The 19,634-nt window shown below is 37.7% G+C and overlaps 2 protein-coding genes across 2 annotated transcripts; one reads left to right on the top strand and one right to left on the bottom strand.

Annotated features, from left to right (window-relative positions):
* Positions 1–961: 961 nt before the first annotated feature.
* MRAP (melanocortin 2 receptor accessory protein) lies at positions 962–3,425 on the bottom strand (the record flags this gene model as incomplete). Its single annotated transcript, XM_083362044.1, has 3 exons — positions 3,289–3,425; positions 2,493–2,592; positions 962–1,127 (listed from the first exon to the last, which is right to left on the bottom strand). Exons 1-3 carry the CDS (start codon positions 3,383–3,385, stop codon positions 962–964), a joined length of 363 nt encoding a protein of 120 aa, XP_083218170.1. The 5' UTR covers positions 3,386–3,425.
* A 1,323-nt stretch (positions 3,426–4,748) lies between these two features.
* Positions 4,749–11,213, top strand: MIS18A (MIS18 kinetochore protein A). Its single transcript, XM_083361770.1, has 5 exons — positions 4,749–4,980; positions 5,988–6,054; positions 6,464–6,586; positions 9,646–9,739; positions 10,168–11,213. The coding sequence occupies exons 1-5, from the start codon at positions 4,785–4,787 to the stop codon at positions 10,246–10,248; spliced, it is 561 nt and encodes a 186-aa protein (XP_083217896.1). The 5' UTR covers positions 4,749–4,784; the 3' UTR covers positions 10,249–11,213.
* The last annotated feature ends 8,421 nt before the right edge of the window (positions 11,214–19,634 follow it).

The raw sequence follows: 19,634 nt of genomic DNA, 5'->3' as shown, positions 1-19,634 counted from the left end.
GTGTAAAGAGTCCTTGCAGCAATTAACATGTACAGAGCTGCTCCAGTGTATTTTGTGGGGATATAAACCTCGATAATATTTAATTAAATTGGTTGGAAAGGAAACTAACCTTTTATAAATTGTTTCAATCCATTAGAGATTGTTTTTCAGTGTTGTTGAGTTTTGCAGCATTGCTACCAAATATGGAAAAATGATCCAACCTGATTATTACATTTCCAGTAATTCTTAGAAAATGAACTATACCTGTCACTGGAAAATTTTGCCCAACACTATTGTATACATTGTATTACAGAAACAGAAAAAATGTTTTTAAATTTTTATAATAATTCTGCTTCTAATAGACGATATATTCTATGCAGATAAAAGGCTGTGCAACTTTAATGTTCCATGTTTGTATTTTAGAAAGTGAGTAATTTATAATATAGAACCACTATATTTTGTTTCACTGAATCTCAGACATAACTACTTTTTAATTAGTCTTAAATATTGTTCAATCACGATTTATTTTCAATTAGGACAAAAGTCAATCTGCAGATTCAGCCAGTTTTTTTTACAGCAATCATTGTGTATCGTGTAAAAATACAAGTAATGTAATATTTCTAGTAGTAATTCAGTAGAGTAGAGCACCTGATTTTGGTTTTGTTCAATTTCCTAAATTATTTGAAGCATGATTTTGAGGTACTAAGCTGTATACGTAAAGTTAACAAAATTTTGTCTCATCTATGTATATAAATCATTTGATATTTTTTTTGAAATTAAATTGTGGATTTCATATTTATTTTCTGTTAAATCTACCCTTTTGTATTAGATACTACAATGATTGTTATATAACAAAAAACCCAAAGTACCGGTATTTTTTTAAAAAAAGAATGATTAAATGTTTTGTTACAAAGGTATTCCTCCTAGCACATTGTATTATTTTAATATGTAGCAGGTTTCATATTTCACTTGTGAGAAGGTTTTACACTGAATTGTCCATATGGTGACATGGTAACCTATTATTTGAACATAGCCCTTCAATTTCTTCTCCTTGGTTATCTATAGATGTTCGTACAGTGTCATTATTAACAAGATTTTGATGAATAGTTTCTGAATAACTCCATGGAAACTTCTTGGATCCTCCAGACCTGAGAACAAAATTGGCTGAATTAAATTTGACTGTCTTTAAAGTATTGTCAGGTCATATGGGAGATCAATAATAACCGATAATCAAATTTCATGTAATAAATTTATTGGCTCAAATCACACTGAGCTTTATAACGGGATTTCAACTGCAAGTTTTTAATAACTGTCTCTATAATGTTTAGTCCCAATAATATTTCTTTGGTCAGTGCCCAGCAATACAATATTTATCTGTATGGAACTATTGCTCATTTTCTGACAGGTTGTCTATGTGAGATAGGTTATAAAATCAATGTATTCTGTAAATTATAAAACACTACCTCAAAGATGTATAAATTGCAAGTACATATGCATTCTTCCCACAAAAAATGATGTAAAAACTCATTTGTAGAAGTTTTGTAAAACATAATCTTTAAAACAACAGCACTAAATTTGGCAGATTAGATCCAAATTTATTTCAGTTTACTTTAGTTAAAACTAATCTTCTAACTGAAGTAAATTGACATGAATAAATTTGGATCTAACCTGCCAATTTTGTAGAAGGTAGGAAGTGAGGAAGCTTATAGGAATCTGATAGGTCTGCAGTATTCAGTAGATACCCTTCAATATCTTTTCTTGAGGTTCAAACAAATTTCTTTGGTTATTGGCCACATTTCCGATACCAAATGCATGTGATAAATATACAAATTGCTTGGGTTTATTTGTTTGCATCTTGAAATACTCTTAAGCATCGCAAGGATTTTACCATCATTAAGAGGTGCTGAAAAAGTCTTTTCAGAAAAACTGAAATCCAGTGGTGGGATTCAAATATGTGAACAACCGGATCTCTGTGCAGATACATTTCTGGAAGTCCATTCTGGGCCTGGGCAACAAAAAATTAGCTACCAGTTCTGCTGGACTGGTGCGAACTGGCTGAATCCCACCACCGTTTAAATCCAGTGGTTTATTAAATCATATGTAAGTTGGGGAGACATGATAGCAGTATTCCAGTACTTGAGGGGCTGCTACCAAGAAGAGGGGGTCACTTTATTCACCAAAGCTCCAGAGGGCAGGACAAGAAACAATGGTTCGAAACTGATCAAAAGAGAGAAGCAACCTGGAATTAAGGAGAAACTTCCTGTGAGGACAATTAACCAGTGGAACAGCTTGCCTCCAAAAATCATGGGCGCTCCATCACAAGATTTTTAAGAAGAGGCTAGACAGTCACTTTGTCTGAGATGGTATAGGTACTTCTGTTTGAGCAGGGGGCTGGACTAGAAGACCTCCAAGGTCCCTTCCAGCTTCTATTTTCAGTGTATACCATTTTTTCTAAAGCTGTAGAAACTTTATAACTACAAAACCATTTGTAGAATAAAAGATATTTCACTCACTTCATGGATGTTGTACCAGATCGAGACATGTAGAACAAAATAAAGAAGAGAAATGCCACAAAAGAAACAAGTCCAATCCAAAAGCCTATGACAATTGAATCTGTTGAAAAATAAATTAGAACTCTTCAAATAAATATAAATATCAGCATATTTATATACATGTAATATACATGGCCTTTATTGTTTAATTATTCAAGAGGTTGTCTTCAGTGCTATATTTAAAATGTATGCAACATTTCCACTACAAATGGAAACTATAATCCGCAGTTTGGCTGAGATTTACTGAGATCAATAAGTATTAAGGTGCAGTAGTAGTGAAAAACATGTTGATTTTGATAGTCTTAAATATAACTAAAGTTGTAGGTGCATGCCCAGCTACATTCAAGAGATATTTTTCTAGTTCGACCCATTAAAATTAAATACATTTTTATTTAAATAAAACATGCTTAGGATCTATTTCCTTTGTATTCCAGGTGTAACGCTGGCCATCAAAAACCTGCTTCCATGAAGGCAGGGACCATTACATTTATCTCCATCCCTAGAATTCAAGGATCCCTGAACTAGATTTCTCCTACCCTGTCTAAGATATTTCTATCTGAATGATCACCCTTTCATTTAAGGGGAGATAAAACCAGGGCTTTTTTTCTCATAGAACGTTCAGAACGGAGTTCCGGCACCTTTTTTGGGTAGGCAAGGCGGGTTGTATGACGTGTGAGTTCCGGCACCTTTTCTTTTACAAAAAAAGCACTGGATAAAACATTTATTCCTACATAGTGGAAAGAACAGCAGTACTTACATCTGTTGGCTTTCAGATTACTTGCATCAACTGGAGGTAAATCAAAGTAATCCAGGTAATATTCATAAGGCACAGTATAATTTGTTGCATTAGTCATTTCAGCAGTACAACCAAGGTAGCTTTGAACTCTTAATAGATCCAGCACAAAACTAGTGTTTCCATAATGTCACGCTGTAATTGTGTGAATAATTTTTCATCTGACATCCTTAATTACCTTGAGATAGCAGAACTATTCAGGCTGACCTTCATTTCTGCTGTAACAGCTGCCAAATGCTAGAATGACACTGAATGCCTCTTGCTTTTAAGTATGAGCCGTGGCCCACTGTTATTGTTTGTGCTAGAATCTAATGCCAACAGTACAAAACATTTTGCATCCAGATTGTTAAAACAACTGTTTCAACTCATTTTAGAGTATCAGATGCTGCTTGTCAAGTCTCTTGATAGAAATTTGACAGGAAAGGACAAGGGTTACATAATAGATTTTAGTTAAAATCTTCCATTTTGGGGGTAGGGTTTGGGCGATTCTGCTACCCGAATCCCAGTAAGTATAAACGTCTGAGAGGCCCAGCAGGGTCCCCACGACTACCTGTAACACACGTTTAGGCTTTATCACAGGTTTCTTTTCTTTTGTTTTTTTTATACATTTACGCGGGTTTTTTTTAAGAGTACAGTAGGGTATCTCTTTACTCTCCTACCATCCGGTAGGAGATATAGGAATCTAGCCAGCCGTACCAACAGGCTGAAAAATAGCTTTTATCCGTGGGCTGTTAGGCTTTTAAATGGGACATAATCTTATGCAGAATTGACTTGGGAGGCCGGTGTGTGGTGTAGTTGGTTCACATGGTGTGGTAGGATGGAGGGTTTGTTGTCACTGTGTGTTGGGGGGAGAGAGCAGGGGGGGAAAGGCTCAGCTAATCTCAATGTACACATGTTGTACCTTGACAATAAAGCTTTATTTATTTATTTATTTATAGAACAGTACAGTCTAAATCAGGGGTCTTCAAACTTGGCCCTTTTATGACTTGTGGACTTCAACTCCCAGAATTCCTCAGCCAGCGTGGCTGGCTGAGGAATTCTGGGAGTTGAAGTCCAGAAGTCATAAAAGGGCCAAGTTTGAAGACCCTTGGTCTAAATGCTAGCCGCGATTCAGAACTAAATGAAACCGGCCTCCGTATTTCCCGTTCTTCAGGCGAAACACGCTCGCAAACCACCAAGCTCAGCGCTTAGGCCGTTCGCGTTCAAAGAGCTCCCACCGCGAATCCATCAACGGAGGCCTTTCTAGGTGGTGGTGGTGGTGGTGGTGATGAGGTGCGTGCGTGAGTTAGTGCGCACGCGCGCAAATCCTCCCGCCCTTCTCTCGCCCCACGACTGTTTCTGCCTCCTCTCCTTGGGAAAGAAAACGAAACAACCTCGTGGCGAGGGGCCGCCCATTATTTTCCGGTATTGAGGCAAGAGAGGAGGCGGAGTTCGGCGCGAGCGGCTTGGGGAAAAAAAAAATGGCGGCCTTCCCATTTGAAGAAAGCTCTCTGCCGGTGGAAACGTTCTGTGACAAAGTAGGGCCCGAAAACCAGGAAGGGCCGGGTGCAGAGGACCTGCCTATGGTATTCCTCTGCGCCGGGTGCAAACGGCCTGTAGGAGACACGCTCAGCTGGGAGACTAACGACGAGGACACCAATTGCATCCTGCTTAAGAGTCAGTGGGGGTGGGGGGGAGAAACGCGCGCGGCTACCTAGCAACGCCGCGCGCCGTTGGTGAAAATGCTTTTCCCGCGCGCAGCGGCCAAAGGCTTCCCGCCATTATCGTCTTTCTCGGGTTGCGGTTCTGTGTTAACAACGTAGTACAGGTAGTCGTCGACTTACAGCAGTTCACTGAGTGACCGTTCTGGAAAAAAAAAGTGACTTACGTCCATTATCACCCTTACAACCTTTGTAGCCTCCCCGTGATCGTCGTCTGATCAAAATCCAGACGCTTCGCAACTGGTTCGTACTTACGACGGTTGCTGTTGCCCAAGGTCATCTGCTGGGTTGCCTTTTGCAAACCTTTGGTTGGACAAGCCAAATCAATGGGGAAGCCAGATTCACTTAACAGCCACAGTTACCAACTTGTCAACTGCAGTGATTCATTCAACAACCCTGGCAAGAGAGGTCGTAAAATGGGGCAAAATTCACTTAACAAATGTCTCAGTTTAACAACATGTTTTTGAGCTCAGTTGTGGTTGTAAGTTGAGGACTACCTGTAGTCAGCAACAGTCTCTTCTTCTAGGCTAAACTCTTCTCCCTCAGATTATTTAGGTTTCTTTTTTTTCTAAGAACTTGATAATGTTTGTTGATTGTTGAACTTCGGTTGCGGAATCCCAAAACCAAGTTAGGTTGCAGTTTGTTGCTGCTATTGAATTTGTGATCTGCCACAAATTTCATGTTCAACAGAGCTGGTTTATCTGTTGCTTAGGTTGCATATGCTGTTTCACTGCATTGTATTGTTTTTTTTTACTCACCTTTAGTTTTCTATGTTACATATTCATTTGAATGGAATATAAATGCTTTAATTGTTAAAACAAAAGCTTTATTGTCTTTCTTGGCTCGAAGACTATCATACAATCTTGACATTGCTTTCTGTATTCTTTGGTTTATTAAAGTGGCCTGCCTTTTTAAGAGAACATTTTGTTTCTGCTGCTTTGATGTGTACCTTTCACATTTCAGGTGTTACACTCAATGTCTCAGTACACAAAGAGCAAAAACTTTCAAGCCAGGCAGGTGAAACTGGCTGGTAAGTTATGATTAGAACTTCAGAATGAAAGTTATAATTGACCTACAGCAAAACTTCATGTTGGTGTAGCTGATTACTTTTGATCAAAGGGGTTTTTTTGTTTGACATGCCCATGTAGTTTAATAGTAACCATATTTAGATGCGCTACTGTTTAATTTATCTGAATCCAGCAAACTAATAGTAATATTTGTGTTAGACCAATTCAGTATCACAACATAGTACATTTTTTTTCATTTTTTTGAAATGAAGAGGCAAGAGGAAGGAAAATGGGAGATCAAACCCTGAATGTGAGGATAAAATCTGTAAGACATTATGTCTGTTTCTCCAGGAACTTTCAGTATTATTTGCTTCATTTGCAGGAAATCTAAATTAGAGCACATTATTAAAAATCTGATGTTTTGCTTTACAGTATTCTTGAAACCTTGTTTTGCTCTGGCTGCAATATGAACCTTGGAAACATTTATAGATGTACCCCAAGACACCTTGATTATAAACGAGATTTGTTTTGCTTAAACATAGACTCTCTAGAAAGGTAAGTGAACCTACAGTGAAACTTGCTAATAACATTTTCCTTATATTCTCTTAAGTAGAATCGGTTACTTTGGAAATTTAACTTCTTCAATTACAGATTTTTATTTTGCTTCAAAGGCAAATGGAATGTTTTAGGTCTAATGGAATATTTATTACCTATTGCTTTAAATTTATGAAGCATCATTTTTTTGTGCTACTGCCTTGTGGAAGAAGAAAAGTACAGGTGAAACTCAAAAAATTAGAATATCGTGCAAAAGTTCATTTATTTCAGTAATGCAACTTAAAAGGGGAAACTAATATATGAGATAGACTCATTACATGCAAAGCAAGATAGTTCAAGCCGTGATTTGTCATAATTGTGATGATTATGGCGTACAGCTCATGAAAACCCCAAATCCACAATCTCAGAAAATTAGAATATTGTGAAAAGGTGCAATATTCTAGGCTTAAAGTGTCCCACTCTAATCAGCTAATTAAGCCATTAACACCTGCAAAGGGTTCCTGAGCCTTTAAATGGTGTCTCAGTCTGGTTCAGTAGGAATCACAATCATGGGGAAGACTGCTGACCTGACAGTTGTGCAGAAAACAATCATTGACACCCTCGTAAGGAGGGAAAGCCTCAAAAGGTAATTGCAAAAGAAGTTGGATGTTCCCAAAGTGCTGTATCAAAGCACATTAATAGAAAGTTATGTGGAAGGGATAATGTGGAAGAAAAAGGTGCACAAGCAGCAGGGATGACCGCAGCCTGGAGAGGATGGTCAGGAAAAGGCCATTCAAAAGTGTTGGGGACTTTTACAAGGAGTGGACTGAGGCTGGAGTCAGTGCATCAAGAGCCACCACACACAGACGGACCCTGGACATGGGCTTCAAATGTCGCATTCCTCTTGTCAAGCCGCTCCTGAACAACAAACAACGTCAGAAGCGTCTTACCTGGGCTAAAGAAAAACAGACCTGGTCGGTTGCTCAGTGGTCCAAAGTCCTCTTTTCTGATGAGAGCAACTTTTGCATCTCATTTGGAAACCAAGGACCCAGAGTCTGGAGGAAGAATGGAGAGGCACACACTGCAAGATGCTTGAAGTCCAGTGTGAAGTTTCCACAGTCTGTGTTGATTTGGGGAGCCATGTCATCTGCTGGTGTTGGTCCACCGTGCTTCATTAAGTCCAGGGTCAACGCAGCCGTCTACCAGGAGATTTTGGAGCACTTCATGCTTCCTTCCGCAGACGAGCTTTATGGGGATGCTGACTTCATTTTCCAGCAGGACTTGGTACCTGCCCACACTGCCAAAAGCACCAAAACCTGGTTCAATGACCATGGGATTACTGTGCTTGATTGGCCAGCAAACTCGCCTGACCTGAACCCCATAGAGAATCTATGGGGCATTGCCAAGAGAAAGATGAGAGACATGAGACTGAACAATGCAGAAGAGCTGAAGGCCGCTATTGAAGCATCCTGGTCTTCCATAACACCTCAGCAGTGCCACAGGCTGATAGCTTCCATGCCACGCTGCATTGAGGCAGTAATTGCTGCAAAAGGGGCCCAAGCCAAGTACTGAGTACATATGCATACTTATACTTTTCAGAGGTCCGATATTGTTCTATGTACACTCCTTGTTTTATTGATTGCATGTAATATTCTAATTTTCTGAGATTGTAGATTTGGGGTTTTCATGAGCTGTACGCCATAATCATCACAATTATGACAAATCACGGCTTGAACTATCTTGCTTTGCATGTAATGAGTCTATCTCATATATTAGTTTCCCCTTTTAAGTTGCATTACTGAAATAAATGAACTTTTGCACGATATTCTAATTTTTCGAGTTTCACCTGTACATCAGAAATGGCCCTCATTTTTGTTTGATTTCAAGTGTTGAGATTCTTTCATTTCTTCTTTCTCCCTCAAATATTATATCCATCTCTTTATGAAAAAATATGTCTATATAAGTTCCAGAGATAAGGAGTTAATTTCTATATTAGTTCTTCAACATTGTTGACACTGTGTATATATTATTTACTTAGAATTCTGGTGTTTGCATAATTCTAATCACAATAGTTTTTCCTTTTTAAAGTTGTTGGTTCTAAATCTCAGTGTGGGAATAAAATAAGAGTCATCTGCAAATGAAAAAAATAAGTTTAATAGTACATTTTTCCACTAATGTCATTAAAACACAGCTCACAGAATCTTATGCCTTTTAATAAAAATGTAATAAATGTTAATCAAAATATGTTGGAAAGATGCTTCTACATTCTTTGTGATTTTTTGCTACCATAGATTAATACAACTGTCCTGCAAATCTCCATACTTGGGTGGGAATCAGTCCTCTGTGTTTTCAGAAACACTTGGCCAATAAATATTCTTAGTGAACAGGTTAAAAGGGTTACAAGGGTCTTCTGAACATTCTTTTTAAAATGACATTGAATTGATTGATCATTTACTTATGTTTTGAATTCAAAAGATTCATTAGTATATTAGTATTAATTATTACTGATTCAAGGTGCTGGTGATGACCTATAAAGCCCTAAATGGCTTGGGTCTGGGATATCTGAGGGAACACCTGCTGCCGGCATCAAGCTCCCTTTGTCCTGTGCGCTCCCACAGGGAGGGTCTTCTCAGGGTACCGCCGGTAAAAGATTGCCAGCGGATAACACCCAGGGGGAGGGCCTTCTCTGTGGGCGCACCTGCCCTTTGGAACCAGCTGCCCGTAGAGCTCAGGACTGCCCCTGACCTTCACTCATTCCGCCGGGACCTGAAGACTTGGCTCTTTGAGCTTTCTGGCCTGGACTGAGAGTATTAATTGGGGTTTTAATTGGATTTTAATTGGGGTTTTATATTTATTCAAGGTTTAAATGTAATTATTTTAACTGTTCTTAATTTTTGTAATTGTATTGTTATTTTAAAAGCCTTGTGAACCGCCCTGAGTCCTACCAGAGAAGGGCGGTATATAAGTCTAATAATAAATAATAAATCACTGTCATTGACGGATTTTATTGCAGTAAGTACTATAGTCATGATTGTTCCCATAAATGATTGTTATGCTACTTATAACTATAAATGTCTAAGTTATACCTTAGGGTCATCAGAACAAAAAGCTGACGTTGATGAGGAACCTCTCACACTTGAAAGTCGAGCTAGTTTAGAAGAATCGTTAGGAAGGGTAAGATAATTATTCTGTATTTATATTTTGCCTTGTATCCTTATTTATTTAGATGTATTATGATGGATTCTTAAAATCTTTTATTCATACATAAGTAAAATCATTCTGTCAATAGCAGCTAAGGGAAAATTTGGGTGAAAAAGAAATACATTTCTTTATTCTTTCCTGTGTACTTTGAATGCAAATATAATTGTTTTTCTGATTAAACATATATTAGCACTAGTTTTATATGTTCATGCAACTGCTTAAACTTTTTGCACAATGCTGGTTTTAGACCAATGTATCATGCAGTTCCAAATCCCTGTTATATCAGTTACAAGATATGGGAATGAAAGGTAGTGTCCACTCTGAGTGTCCTCAGATTGTACTGATGAAGTAGGAGAAAAGTGATATATTAAATTGATTTTTTAAAATTGTATTTTTAACAGGCAGAAACAATACTGAAAGCATTAGAACAACGGTTATCTGCAGTGGAATCAAGTTTTGCAGTGCTTCACAATATTGGCTGAAAAATATGACTATTGCTGACACATTTGTAAAATTGTAAACTCTTGTAAAATTGTTGGATTACTGCAAGAGTCTAGTCACAAATTATAAAACTACTCAGTCTTCTAGTTAAGAATATAGACACTTGAGAACCAAAAAGAAAATCTTTGAGAAGTTGAAGAAATTTCTAGAAAATCTTGTAAATACGCCCACGTTGGTCATTTACAATATTTTTAATCTCAGATATTCTAAATAATTGAAATACCAATAATCTTGTCTGTATTTTTGACCTTTCTGTTTTGTATACAACATTCACTTTCTTACTTTGGTTGGCGGCTTAGATTGAATGTACATACTTTGAAATATTCAAGAATAAAAAACTCTTCCAGAAAATTCAAACTAACATGGCAAGAAATTCTTAACTAAAAAGAAAACATAGAAATAAATTGGCTGTATTAGATACTTTACAAAATAAAGTGTCAAAAGTTATATAATTTAAAGGTTTGTCATTGTATTTTAATACAGTGTTTTTTAATTGTTTAGAATTGTTTTTTAATATCAGGAATGTTCTTTAAAAATCAAAATACTTGAATGCAGTGATGTAAATGTTTCAGTAAAAAAAATTATAGTTGAACTGGAATTTAAAATTCAGTTAAGTTTTATTGTAAGTCTTTGTGCTTATTTATTACTTTATTCTGTAATGAAGAATAGAATAGAAGCTACCGGTACATGTAGTTTGCCACACTGAAATGCCTTTTATGTTCCAAATAAATATAGGGATTAGTCATCACAGATTTCTCATTATGTTGTAGCACATTTTGTTCATCTAAATAGAACACATCATGCTGGTTTGTCTTTATTTTTCTTCTTTAGAAATAGAAAAAGCAGCTACTATTCATCAAGCTATAATTTGATACATAAAGTATGTACATGTGCTTGTATATTATGTATGGATAGAATAGGGTATGTTGAATAAAACAAAATCTGTATTGACATGATGTTTTACACCGCTTTGCTGCTTCAATACAAAAAAATGGCTAACCATTGCCAATTACGTTTAAAACTGTAGAATATCGTACAGGAATAACAAACCATCTAATACTTCCAGAACAGGTAAATTTACATAAATTCTATTTCCAAAATCTATAGAAAAGCTAAGATTTAACTGCTGTTCGAAATGTTGGCAGAGATGAAGCTCTTTGTACAAGCATTTTCTTTCAGATCCGAATCAGTTACAAAAATGCATTATGCTGGTGTCTTTATTTAGAAACATGAAATTTATAACTAGGCTAACATTCCTGATCTTTTTTGTTATTAGAGAGAGTCTAACAGCGTCTGGGAACAATACAAAGGGATATCCTATAAAATCAATTACATTTTTTTTAAAGGCAGCAAAAGCTTGGTTCCTTATAAGCCTGTTAATAGCAGGAGTTTGAAATTTTAACCATGTTTCCTATTGTTACTCTTCTACCTGTTAAATTAGAAGTGCATTCTTACTGCTCCATTGGAATGACCCTGATTGCACTGAGTAAATTGTAATAATTAGCATGCACTGAATCATAAATCTAATGATTGGAATATATCAGTTCAGCTTAAAAATAGATATAGAGAGACATGCATTTTTAAATATGTTAATATAAATTCCAAGATGTGTGGGCAGAAATCGTCAAGGGTAACCATGCATGAATTTTAATTGTTTTCATGGATTAATAGTGTAGACTTTTAGAGCAGGGCTTTTCATCTTTTTCACCCATTGTACCACTTTTAGGATATGGCAGCATCCAAGTACCGCCCAAAAAAACCAAAAAAAGAAAAAAGTGATGAAGAACAAGTAGTCCTTGACTTACAACAGTTTGCTTAGTGACTGTTCGAAGTTACAATGGCACTGAAAAAAGTGCCCCCCAAGCCACAGCCAAGCAAGACGCCTGCCCGCCTGGCAGCATTCTTCCTCCTGTCCGAGGTTTTCATTGTTGTGAGCATTTCTGTTGAGGATTGGCTGAGGATTGGCAGTGGGGGTGTTTGGTTTTTATTCCCCCCGTCTGCTGGGTGGTTGCAGCAGGTTTTGGTCATTTCCCATGACCCTGGGACACTGTGACCATCATTAATATGAATCAGTTGCCAAGCATCTGAATGTAAATCACAAGACCCTGGAGATGCTGCAACATTCCACCTGATCGGTGCTTCTTCTGGGCTCAGAAGCGCCAGGATCGGCACCGAGCTCCAGCTGGAGCCTGGCGCTGATCCTGGCGCTTCCCCTGAGCCCTGACAGCCCCGAAAAAGCACTGATCCTGGCGCTTCCGCTGAGCCCTGATAGGCCTGCAGCTCCAGCCGTCTCTCGCTCAGGCTTGTGCGATGCTGCCACTGTTTCAGCTCATTCCCCTCCCCCGCTACCACTTTTCTAGGATGGTCGCGTACCACCTGCCAGGTGCCAATGTACCACAGGAGTTACCCGTACCACTTGTTGAAAAGCCCTGTTTTAGAGGCTGGTTCGTGTTAGTTTTTGTTCCCCCTTTTTATTCCAGAGATTAACTAAATCCATGCCAAACGTTAGGATATACTTGTACTGAAAGCTTTTTAAAATGTACACAGGAGTGATAATATTTTTATCCCTAATGTGAGATGATAACAGCCAAGTTAGTTTTGAAAGGTGGTAAATGATTTGCTATTTGTTCCCACCATAAACAGCAATCATTGTAAAAGGTTTCTTAGGAAGACATAAGAGTGCATTCAGATGTCCTGCACAGATAAATAACAAAATAGCTGCAGTATTTGTTCTGATAGAATTACGGTAGATTGACATTTTATTTTGCTGCATGCTTTTCTTAATATCCAAGCAAGATAGCATGTTCAAACTTTGGTCTCTTTAAAGTTACTAGTTTTTACCTGAGAATTAGATCTTTCCTCAAGGTCATCTCTCTGAAGCTATTCCAACCAAAAGAGGGGAAAGGCAAGGCGGTATACTATCCCCCTTTTCACTTTCTACATTAATCCAATAATACAGCTGCTCAGTGCTTTTTTTGTAAAAGAAAAAGGTGCCGGAACTCACACATGTCATACAACCTGCCATGCCTACCCTACAAGGTTCCATCCAAAAAAGGTGCCGGAACTCCGTTCTGAGTGTTCAATGAGGAAAAAAAAGCCCTGCAGCTGCTCATGGTCCCTGCTCATCATCTTCCTGTTTTGACGGAACCAGTGAGTTTTCGCACTTTTATATGCAGATTATATGGTTCTTGTGTCCATTTCTCAGATAGGAATAAGAAGGGCACTTTTTTTTCTGCCTAGAAGATTATTAAGGAACAAAAAACAAAGAGTTCTAGCATTTGCTTGGCACCACCATAAAATGGCACAAGTGACAATTAACGGGACTCCCAATTGAGCATCAATAGCTTGGAGTGCTGCCGGACAGCAATCTTATCTTGGAATGCACATCTTTTCTACTACTAGGCTAATGGTGTTAAGGCTAGTTTCAGAGCTCTTCAATGTTTTTAGCTGTGTTTTATGTTTCTCCTTATTTTGTATGCTGCCCAGTGTCCACTGGAGTTGGATGACCAATATAAGGTATTAGTGGCCAAGGCTATGCTTCAGCTTCTGTACCATACTTAGGCATTAAAAATACCAGATACACTCAGTGCTTCAGGCTTTCCCTCTGCTTGCAAAGCTTTTTGCTGCAGTTCTCGTCCAGGCCTCCATTTGCAGAGAACAGAGGCCTAAAGTATTGTGAGATCAGGCAAGATGAGTGGCAATAGGTAGGGTGAATTTTGCAGAGCCCCTACAGTCATTCGTAAGTGTGAGTGACTGCGGTGGTGTGGCAACATTTGTGATTTTGGGACTTGGGGGGAGCGGTGTTAGGTCAAAACTTTGAACGGTCGCTAAATGAACTGTCGTAACTCTGGGGATTACCTGTACTAATGAAACACTAGTTAGAGAAAAGCTGATTAAAAAGAAAAATAGAATTAGTCAAAGAATGAGATGAAAACAATGCTGTAAGAGAACTGTTCCTAAAACTACTAATATTTAGCTTATTGCAAAATATTATACAAAAATCAAGGAAATATAGACTAAGGAGATGTCCAGTCATTACTTGGTTCAGAGGTGTAGCTCAGAGATAGGCAACCTTGGCTCTTTTATGACTCATGGACTTCAACTCCTGGCTCAGGAATTCTGGGAGTTGAAGTCCACGAGTCATAAAAGAGCCAAGGTTGCCTACCCCTGGTATAGTTAATGTGAATTTGCAAGAGGAAATGTTGGTTCAGGAGCAGAATACCTTACGTTGAATACTACGGGATGATCAGCCAATATCATAGCAGATCTAAGGAGAGAGGGGAACTGTACTTGGACGCAGGTATCCTGTTAGATGATTTGCTACCCAATCTTGTGTTCAAAGGAAGCTCTGTACACTAAGGATTTTATTCCCAAATTTCGCAACTAACAGCAACAATGGATGCATAGGATTTCAATATAGACTTCATTTCAGTGATGCTATCTCAAAACTAACAAATAAGCTACAGTAATAATACACAAATGTAATGCCTGAAAGCAACATTGTTTCTACAAATTTAGGCGTTCCGTGCGCCTTTGGCGTCTAGTCATGCCAGCCACATGACTAGGGAGACGTCCTCGGACAAGTGCTGGCTCTTCGGCTTTGAAACGGAGATGAGCACCGGCCCCTAGAGTTGGAAACGACTAGCACGCATGTGCAGGGGAACCTTTACCTTTACCTATGAATAATAGTATGAGATGAACTTTACCATCCCTGTATGGTAAAGAACACATTGGCTGTCAAATCCAATTTATGGATTCTCAGAATTATTGTAGTTAGCCTGTAGATACTGTATGTATTATTTTTTGGTCAGTATTGTCCATGTCCTTAACATTTCAAACCTTTTAGGTTTAGCAGAACTGTCTTCAAGGTACGTGCTAATGGGATTGCAGCCCAAATATGGTAGCATAATTAAAGTGTCTCTCTGTACACATGGATTTATGCAGAATATAATTCTAACATATCTAAAGACACTCAGGCTGGAGAAGACTACTCCATGTCTTAGCTTTTAAAAAGAAAAATATAGAGAGAATAGAATAGAATAGAATAGAATAGAATAGAATAGAATAGAATAGAATAGAATAGAATAGAATCTGGAAGGGACCTTGGAGGTCTTCTAGTCCAGCCCCCCTGCTCAAGCAGGAGAACCTATACCATCTCAGACAAGTGACTGTCTAGCCTCTTTTTAAAAATCTCCAGTGCTGGAGCGGCCACGATTTCTGGGGGCAAGCTGTTCCACTGGTTAATTGTCCTCACTGTCTGGAGGACATATTGATTCATATTCTGGAACAGGAAAGAAGGTAATGATTTTAGTGTGACTGATTGGGCACATATTAGATTTATCTTCATTGATATGGTCACTAAAACAGCAATTTCATATTTGTCTATTGTGTATTCTATTCTACCACAAGATGGCATGTTTGCCCTCTAGCTGTTCTTTTTGGCCTTTCAATTTTGTTATTGCTTCATTATTTCAGGTCTGTTACATGGTCCATTAATTTATCATTAGTTCCTCAAATTTACAAATCAAAATAGGAAGCATTGGGTCTTTCTAACAACCCATTACTTAACTGGAAATGTTGTGCGAGTCATTTCTGTTCAATTCAGTTGTATTCATTTTTTCCCCACACAATAAAAATGTGTTTTACTAGTCAATTTATTTTCTATATTCCCCTTTTTAGATTTTAATGATATTATGCCAGTTTATTTGGGGAAGAATGCTGGTCAATATATTGCTGGTTACTAAAGACATATAGTGCAAACACTACTAACCAGGATTGTGGGCTAGTTCTTAAAAATAGCAGCTGAATCAGTAAATTTGCACACTCTCAACTTCAGTTTACAACTGGAAGTTCATGTTGATTCCTACAACAAATCCACCCTCATGTGACACATGTTTCACTTGGAAGCCCCTATATTAAAATGATCAGAAATTGTACAGCTTGATAAAGTATTCCATTTAACTTAACCAAGTCCATCAAATGCAGGGGTGTCAGACTGCTGGCCCGCGGGCTGGATGCATCGTACCACCCACCCCATTGTCAGCAATGGAAAAAAAGTCACGATATGGCGCGACACGTCACGTGACGTTGCGAGTTTGACACCCTTGATCTAATGCAAACTAGTGCTCTGTAGATATGTTGAATTCCTGATCAGCAAAGCTGCTGACAAAGTGGGCTGCAGCTATCATTCAATGCCTCCAGATGATACCAAGTTATAAAATGTAACCCTAATGTAATATTCATTCATTCATTCATTCACTCATTCATTCATTCATTCATTTTTTCTTTATTAAATTTGTTGCCCACCCATCTTATGATACGATACGATACGATACAATACAATACAATACGATAATCTTTATTGTCATTGTCCCATACAGAACAATGAAATTGAAAATCCACATCAACCCCTACAAGATAACGTTACAGAAGAAGTATTTGCCTTAGAAAAATATTCTCAGTTTGTATCATGTGAAAATAACTGAATAAATTTTTGAAGCTTTGTATCTATTTCTGCTTACCACTCTCAACATAGAGAGCAGTGTAACAAGTTGATTATAAGCATTGCTCTTATGACTTCTATCTTTAGTTCAGATGCAAAACTACTTATAGGTGTGAATAATATATGTGTATTTATGGCTGTAGATTAATCCTCCCAAACTAACCATTCTTTTCAATATGTACTTTTTTAATTTTGAAATTTTGTAAACTTTCCATAGGTTCTAAATCAAAGTGTAAATAACTTTTCTGCAAGCAGAAATTAACCATGCACGTTTATTAAAATATATGTTAAAAACAATTAAAACTTGTATTATGTCACTTTTAAAAGATGCTACATTATAAAGAGGAGTGGTAGCAATCCCTGGCATATATATACAGTTTTGGTCTTCTGCCTCTGTACATTCCTTTTAATAATGAAGGTGTTATATTTGATGGCATTGGTATACATTTTAAAAATATCCTGCTGAATTCTAATTAGTTTCACTATTCAACTGTTCTTTATCTACCCAGATAAAGGCTGGGTACCCCAAATGACTGCTAAAGTAAGAACTTCAATCAACATTCCAGACAATTCATTGTGATCTTGACTTCAAAGTTAGGAAAGAAACCAACCTTCTTTCAAAAGGGTGAGATACAGGCCACATTTATTTTAGACCTACCAGATGCTCTGATTGAGAAAAAAAAATGATCCATTATTTCTAAGAGTAAACCTCTGTTATCAGTTATTGGGTAATCCAGTGTGTTACAAGCTTTACAGCTTAATTTATCACTGAATGAATTTTCCAGTTTTTTAAAAATGAGAAAAGTTACAATTTAATTTTGTCCTGTTAAATGAGAGTTAGCTTTCATATGTATCTGCCTAGTGGTTACTAGCTCAGAAAACTGTTTTCTGGTGCCGAGTAAAAGAAACATATTTACTTCACATTCAGAAGCTTAGGAAAAGTGGCATATTTTTTTATTGTTCAAAGGTGGAATCTAGATTCAAAAACAAAATAGAGGATTCAGCCGTCCATCCTTCCAAGGTCGGTAAAATGAGGACCCAGATTATTGGGGGCAATATGCTGACTCAATAAACTGCTTAAAGAGGGCTGTAAAGCACTATGAAGCGGTATATAAGTCTAAGTGCTATTGCTAGTAGGAGTGAACAGTGGTAGAAAGGAATTCCTGACCTAAACATTTCAAATCCATTGTTTATACAAACAATTGAAAAGCTTAGGTGAAGGAATAAATAAATTATTAATACCAAATACAAATCAAATACCCTTGACCGAAGATCGGTACACTCCTTCTATCTGGGATGGTCGTCCTCTTCCACCGAGCTCGCAGCTTCGGGAGGGACACACATGGAGCGGTGAGGGAGGAAAGGGACACCCACCTAGCCAGCCAGATCAGCGGAATCAATCCTGGCGATTAACGGGGTGACAGATGTCGCAGCCAGATCGCCCTCACATCCGTATCAAATAGATAATAAGGAACATGGGTGTCAAATCAAATTTAAATGTGATAATTCAGGAAAGATCCTGGCAAGGGATCCTCGGTTCGTAAATAGAATATTCAAAATAGCAAATTATAAAAGAAAACCTACAGGGTTAGGCTCAAACTACATAACATAAAAGATATCCAACTCCTGAGAGTACTGTACATTACTAATTGAAAGAGGAGGTTTTGACCTTTTTTTTCTTTACATCATTTCTCCAACGCAGATTTCCATTCTGACCAAAGTTACATTTGCTCTGCTTTAAAAACACATCTAAGAATCAGAATAATGTCCTATCATAAATTTCTCAACTGTCTTTTACCCTGTGGAGATGCAGTTCTGTCTCTTTTGAGCATGGGAACCCTTCACTTTGGTGAATTTTATACTCATAACCATCTCTGAAGGCATTGTCTCTCTCATTAGACTGTATTTAAGTGTCTTGATCAATATGGTAACATTTGCCCTGTGATTTACAATTATTTTTTTTCTACTGTGTGGTTTGGGTTATTACTTGAGTCATCTAAAGTTATTTCTGAATCGTGTTCCATCACAGACTCCTCATCTTGATGCCTGCTGATGGTATCCAGGTTGATCTGTATTGAGCTGATAAAGAGCATCCATTGCTTGGTCTGGTTCTTTTTTTTGGGGGGGGGGGGTAAGGGCTGACTCTATCTCTGCGCATTATCTATGCATACAATTGGAATTCTTATCCAATTTTTAAAAAATTATAAATGTGAAGTTCTTTGGGAAGATATATTCTTCCAAAGTTGTTACAAAGGATGGTCAGCCATCAATATAGTATATAATTTGCACTTCTTTCTACAAATTTTATATTTTCCCCAAACAAATATGGCTAGTGAAGCAATAATAGCCTATCTGTTATTTCCTCCCCACAATAGGTAATAATTCCATATGTGTGTGTGTGTGTGTGTGTATATACAGTATATATATATATATATATATATATATATATATATATATATACACATACACACAGTATATATATATATATATATATATATATATATATATATATATATATATATATATATATATATACAGTATATAAGGGACGCGGTGGCTCAGTGGGTTAGGACGCTGATGTCGATCAGATGGTTGACAGTTTGGCGGGTCGAATCCCAAGTGCCGCGTAACAGAGTGAGCGCCTGTTACTCGTCCCAGCTTCTGCCAACCTAGCAGTTCGAAAGCACGTAAAAATGCAAGTAGAAAAATAGGGACCACTACGGTGGGAAGGTAACAGTGTTCCGTGCACCTTTGGCGTCTAGTCATGCCAGCCACATGACCACGGAGTCGTCCTCGGACAAGCGCTGGCTCTTCGGCTAGAGTCGGAAACGACTAGCATGCATGTGCGGGGGAACCTTTACCTTA

This window comes from Vipera ursinii (assembly GCF_947247035.1).
Source record: "Vipera ursinii genome assembly, chromosome: 4".
Lineage (NCBI taxonomy): Eukaryota > Metazoa > Chordata > Lepidosauria > Squamata > Viperidae > Vipera > Vipera ursinii.
This window is presented reverse-complemented; position numbering and strand designations above follow the sequence as displayed.

Bases quoted from the DNA above. Each gene is read 5' to 3' on its own strand.
- MIS18A (XM_083361770.1), top strand. From the start codon at position 4,785: ATGGCGGCCTTCCCATTTGAAGAAAGCTCTCTGCCGGTGGAAACGTTC. The intron at 4,981-5,987 runs GTCAGTGGGGGT...TTCACATTTCAG, and splicing joins CAATTGCATCCTGCTTAAGA to GTGTTACACTCAATGTCTCA. The intron at 6,055-6,463 runs GTAAGTTATGAT...TTTGCTTTACAG, and splicing joins CAGGCAGGTGAAACTGGCTG to TATTCTTGAAACCTTGTTTT.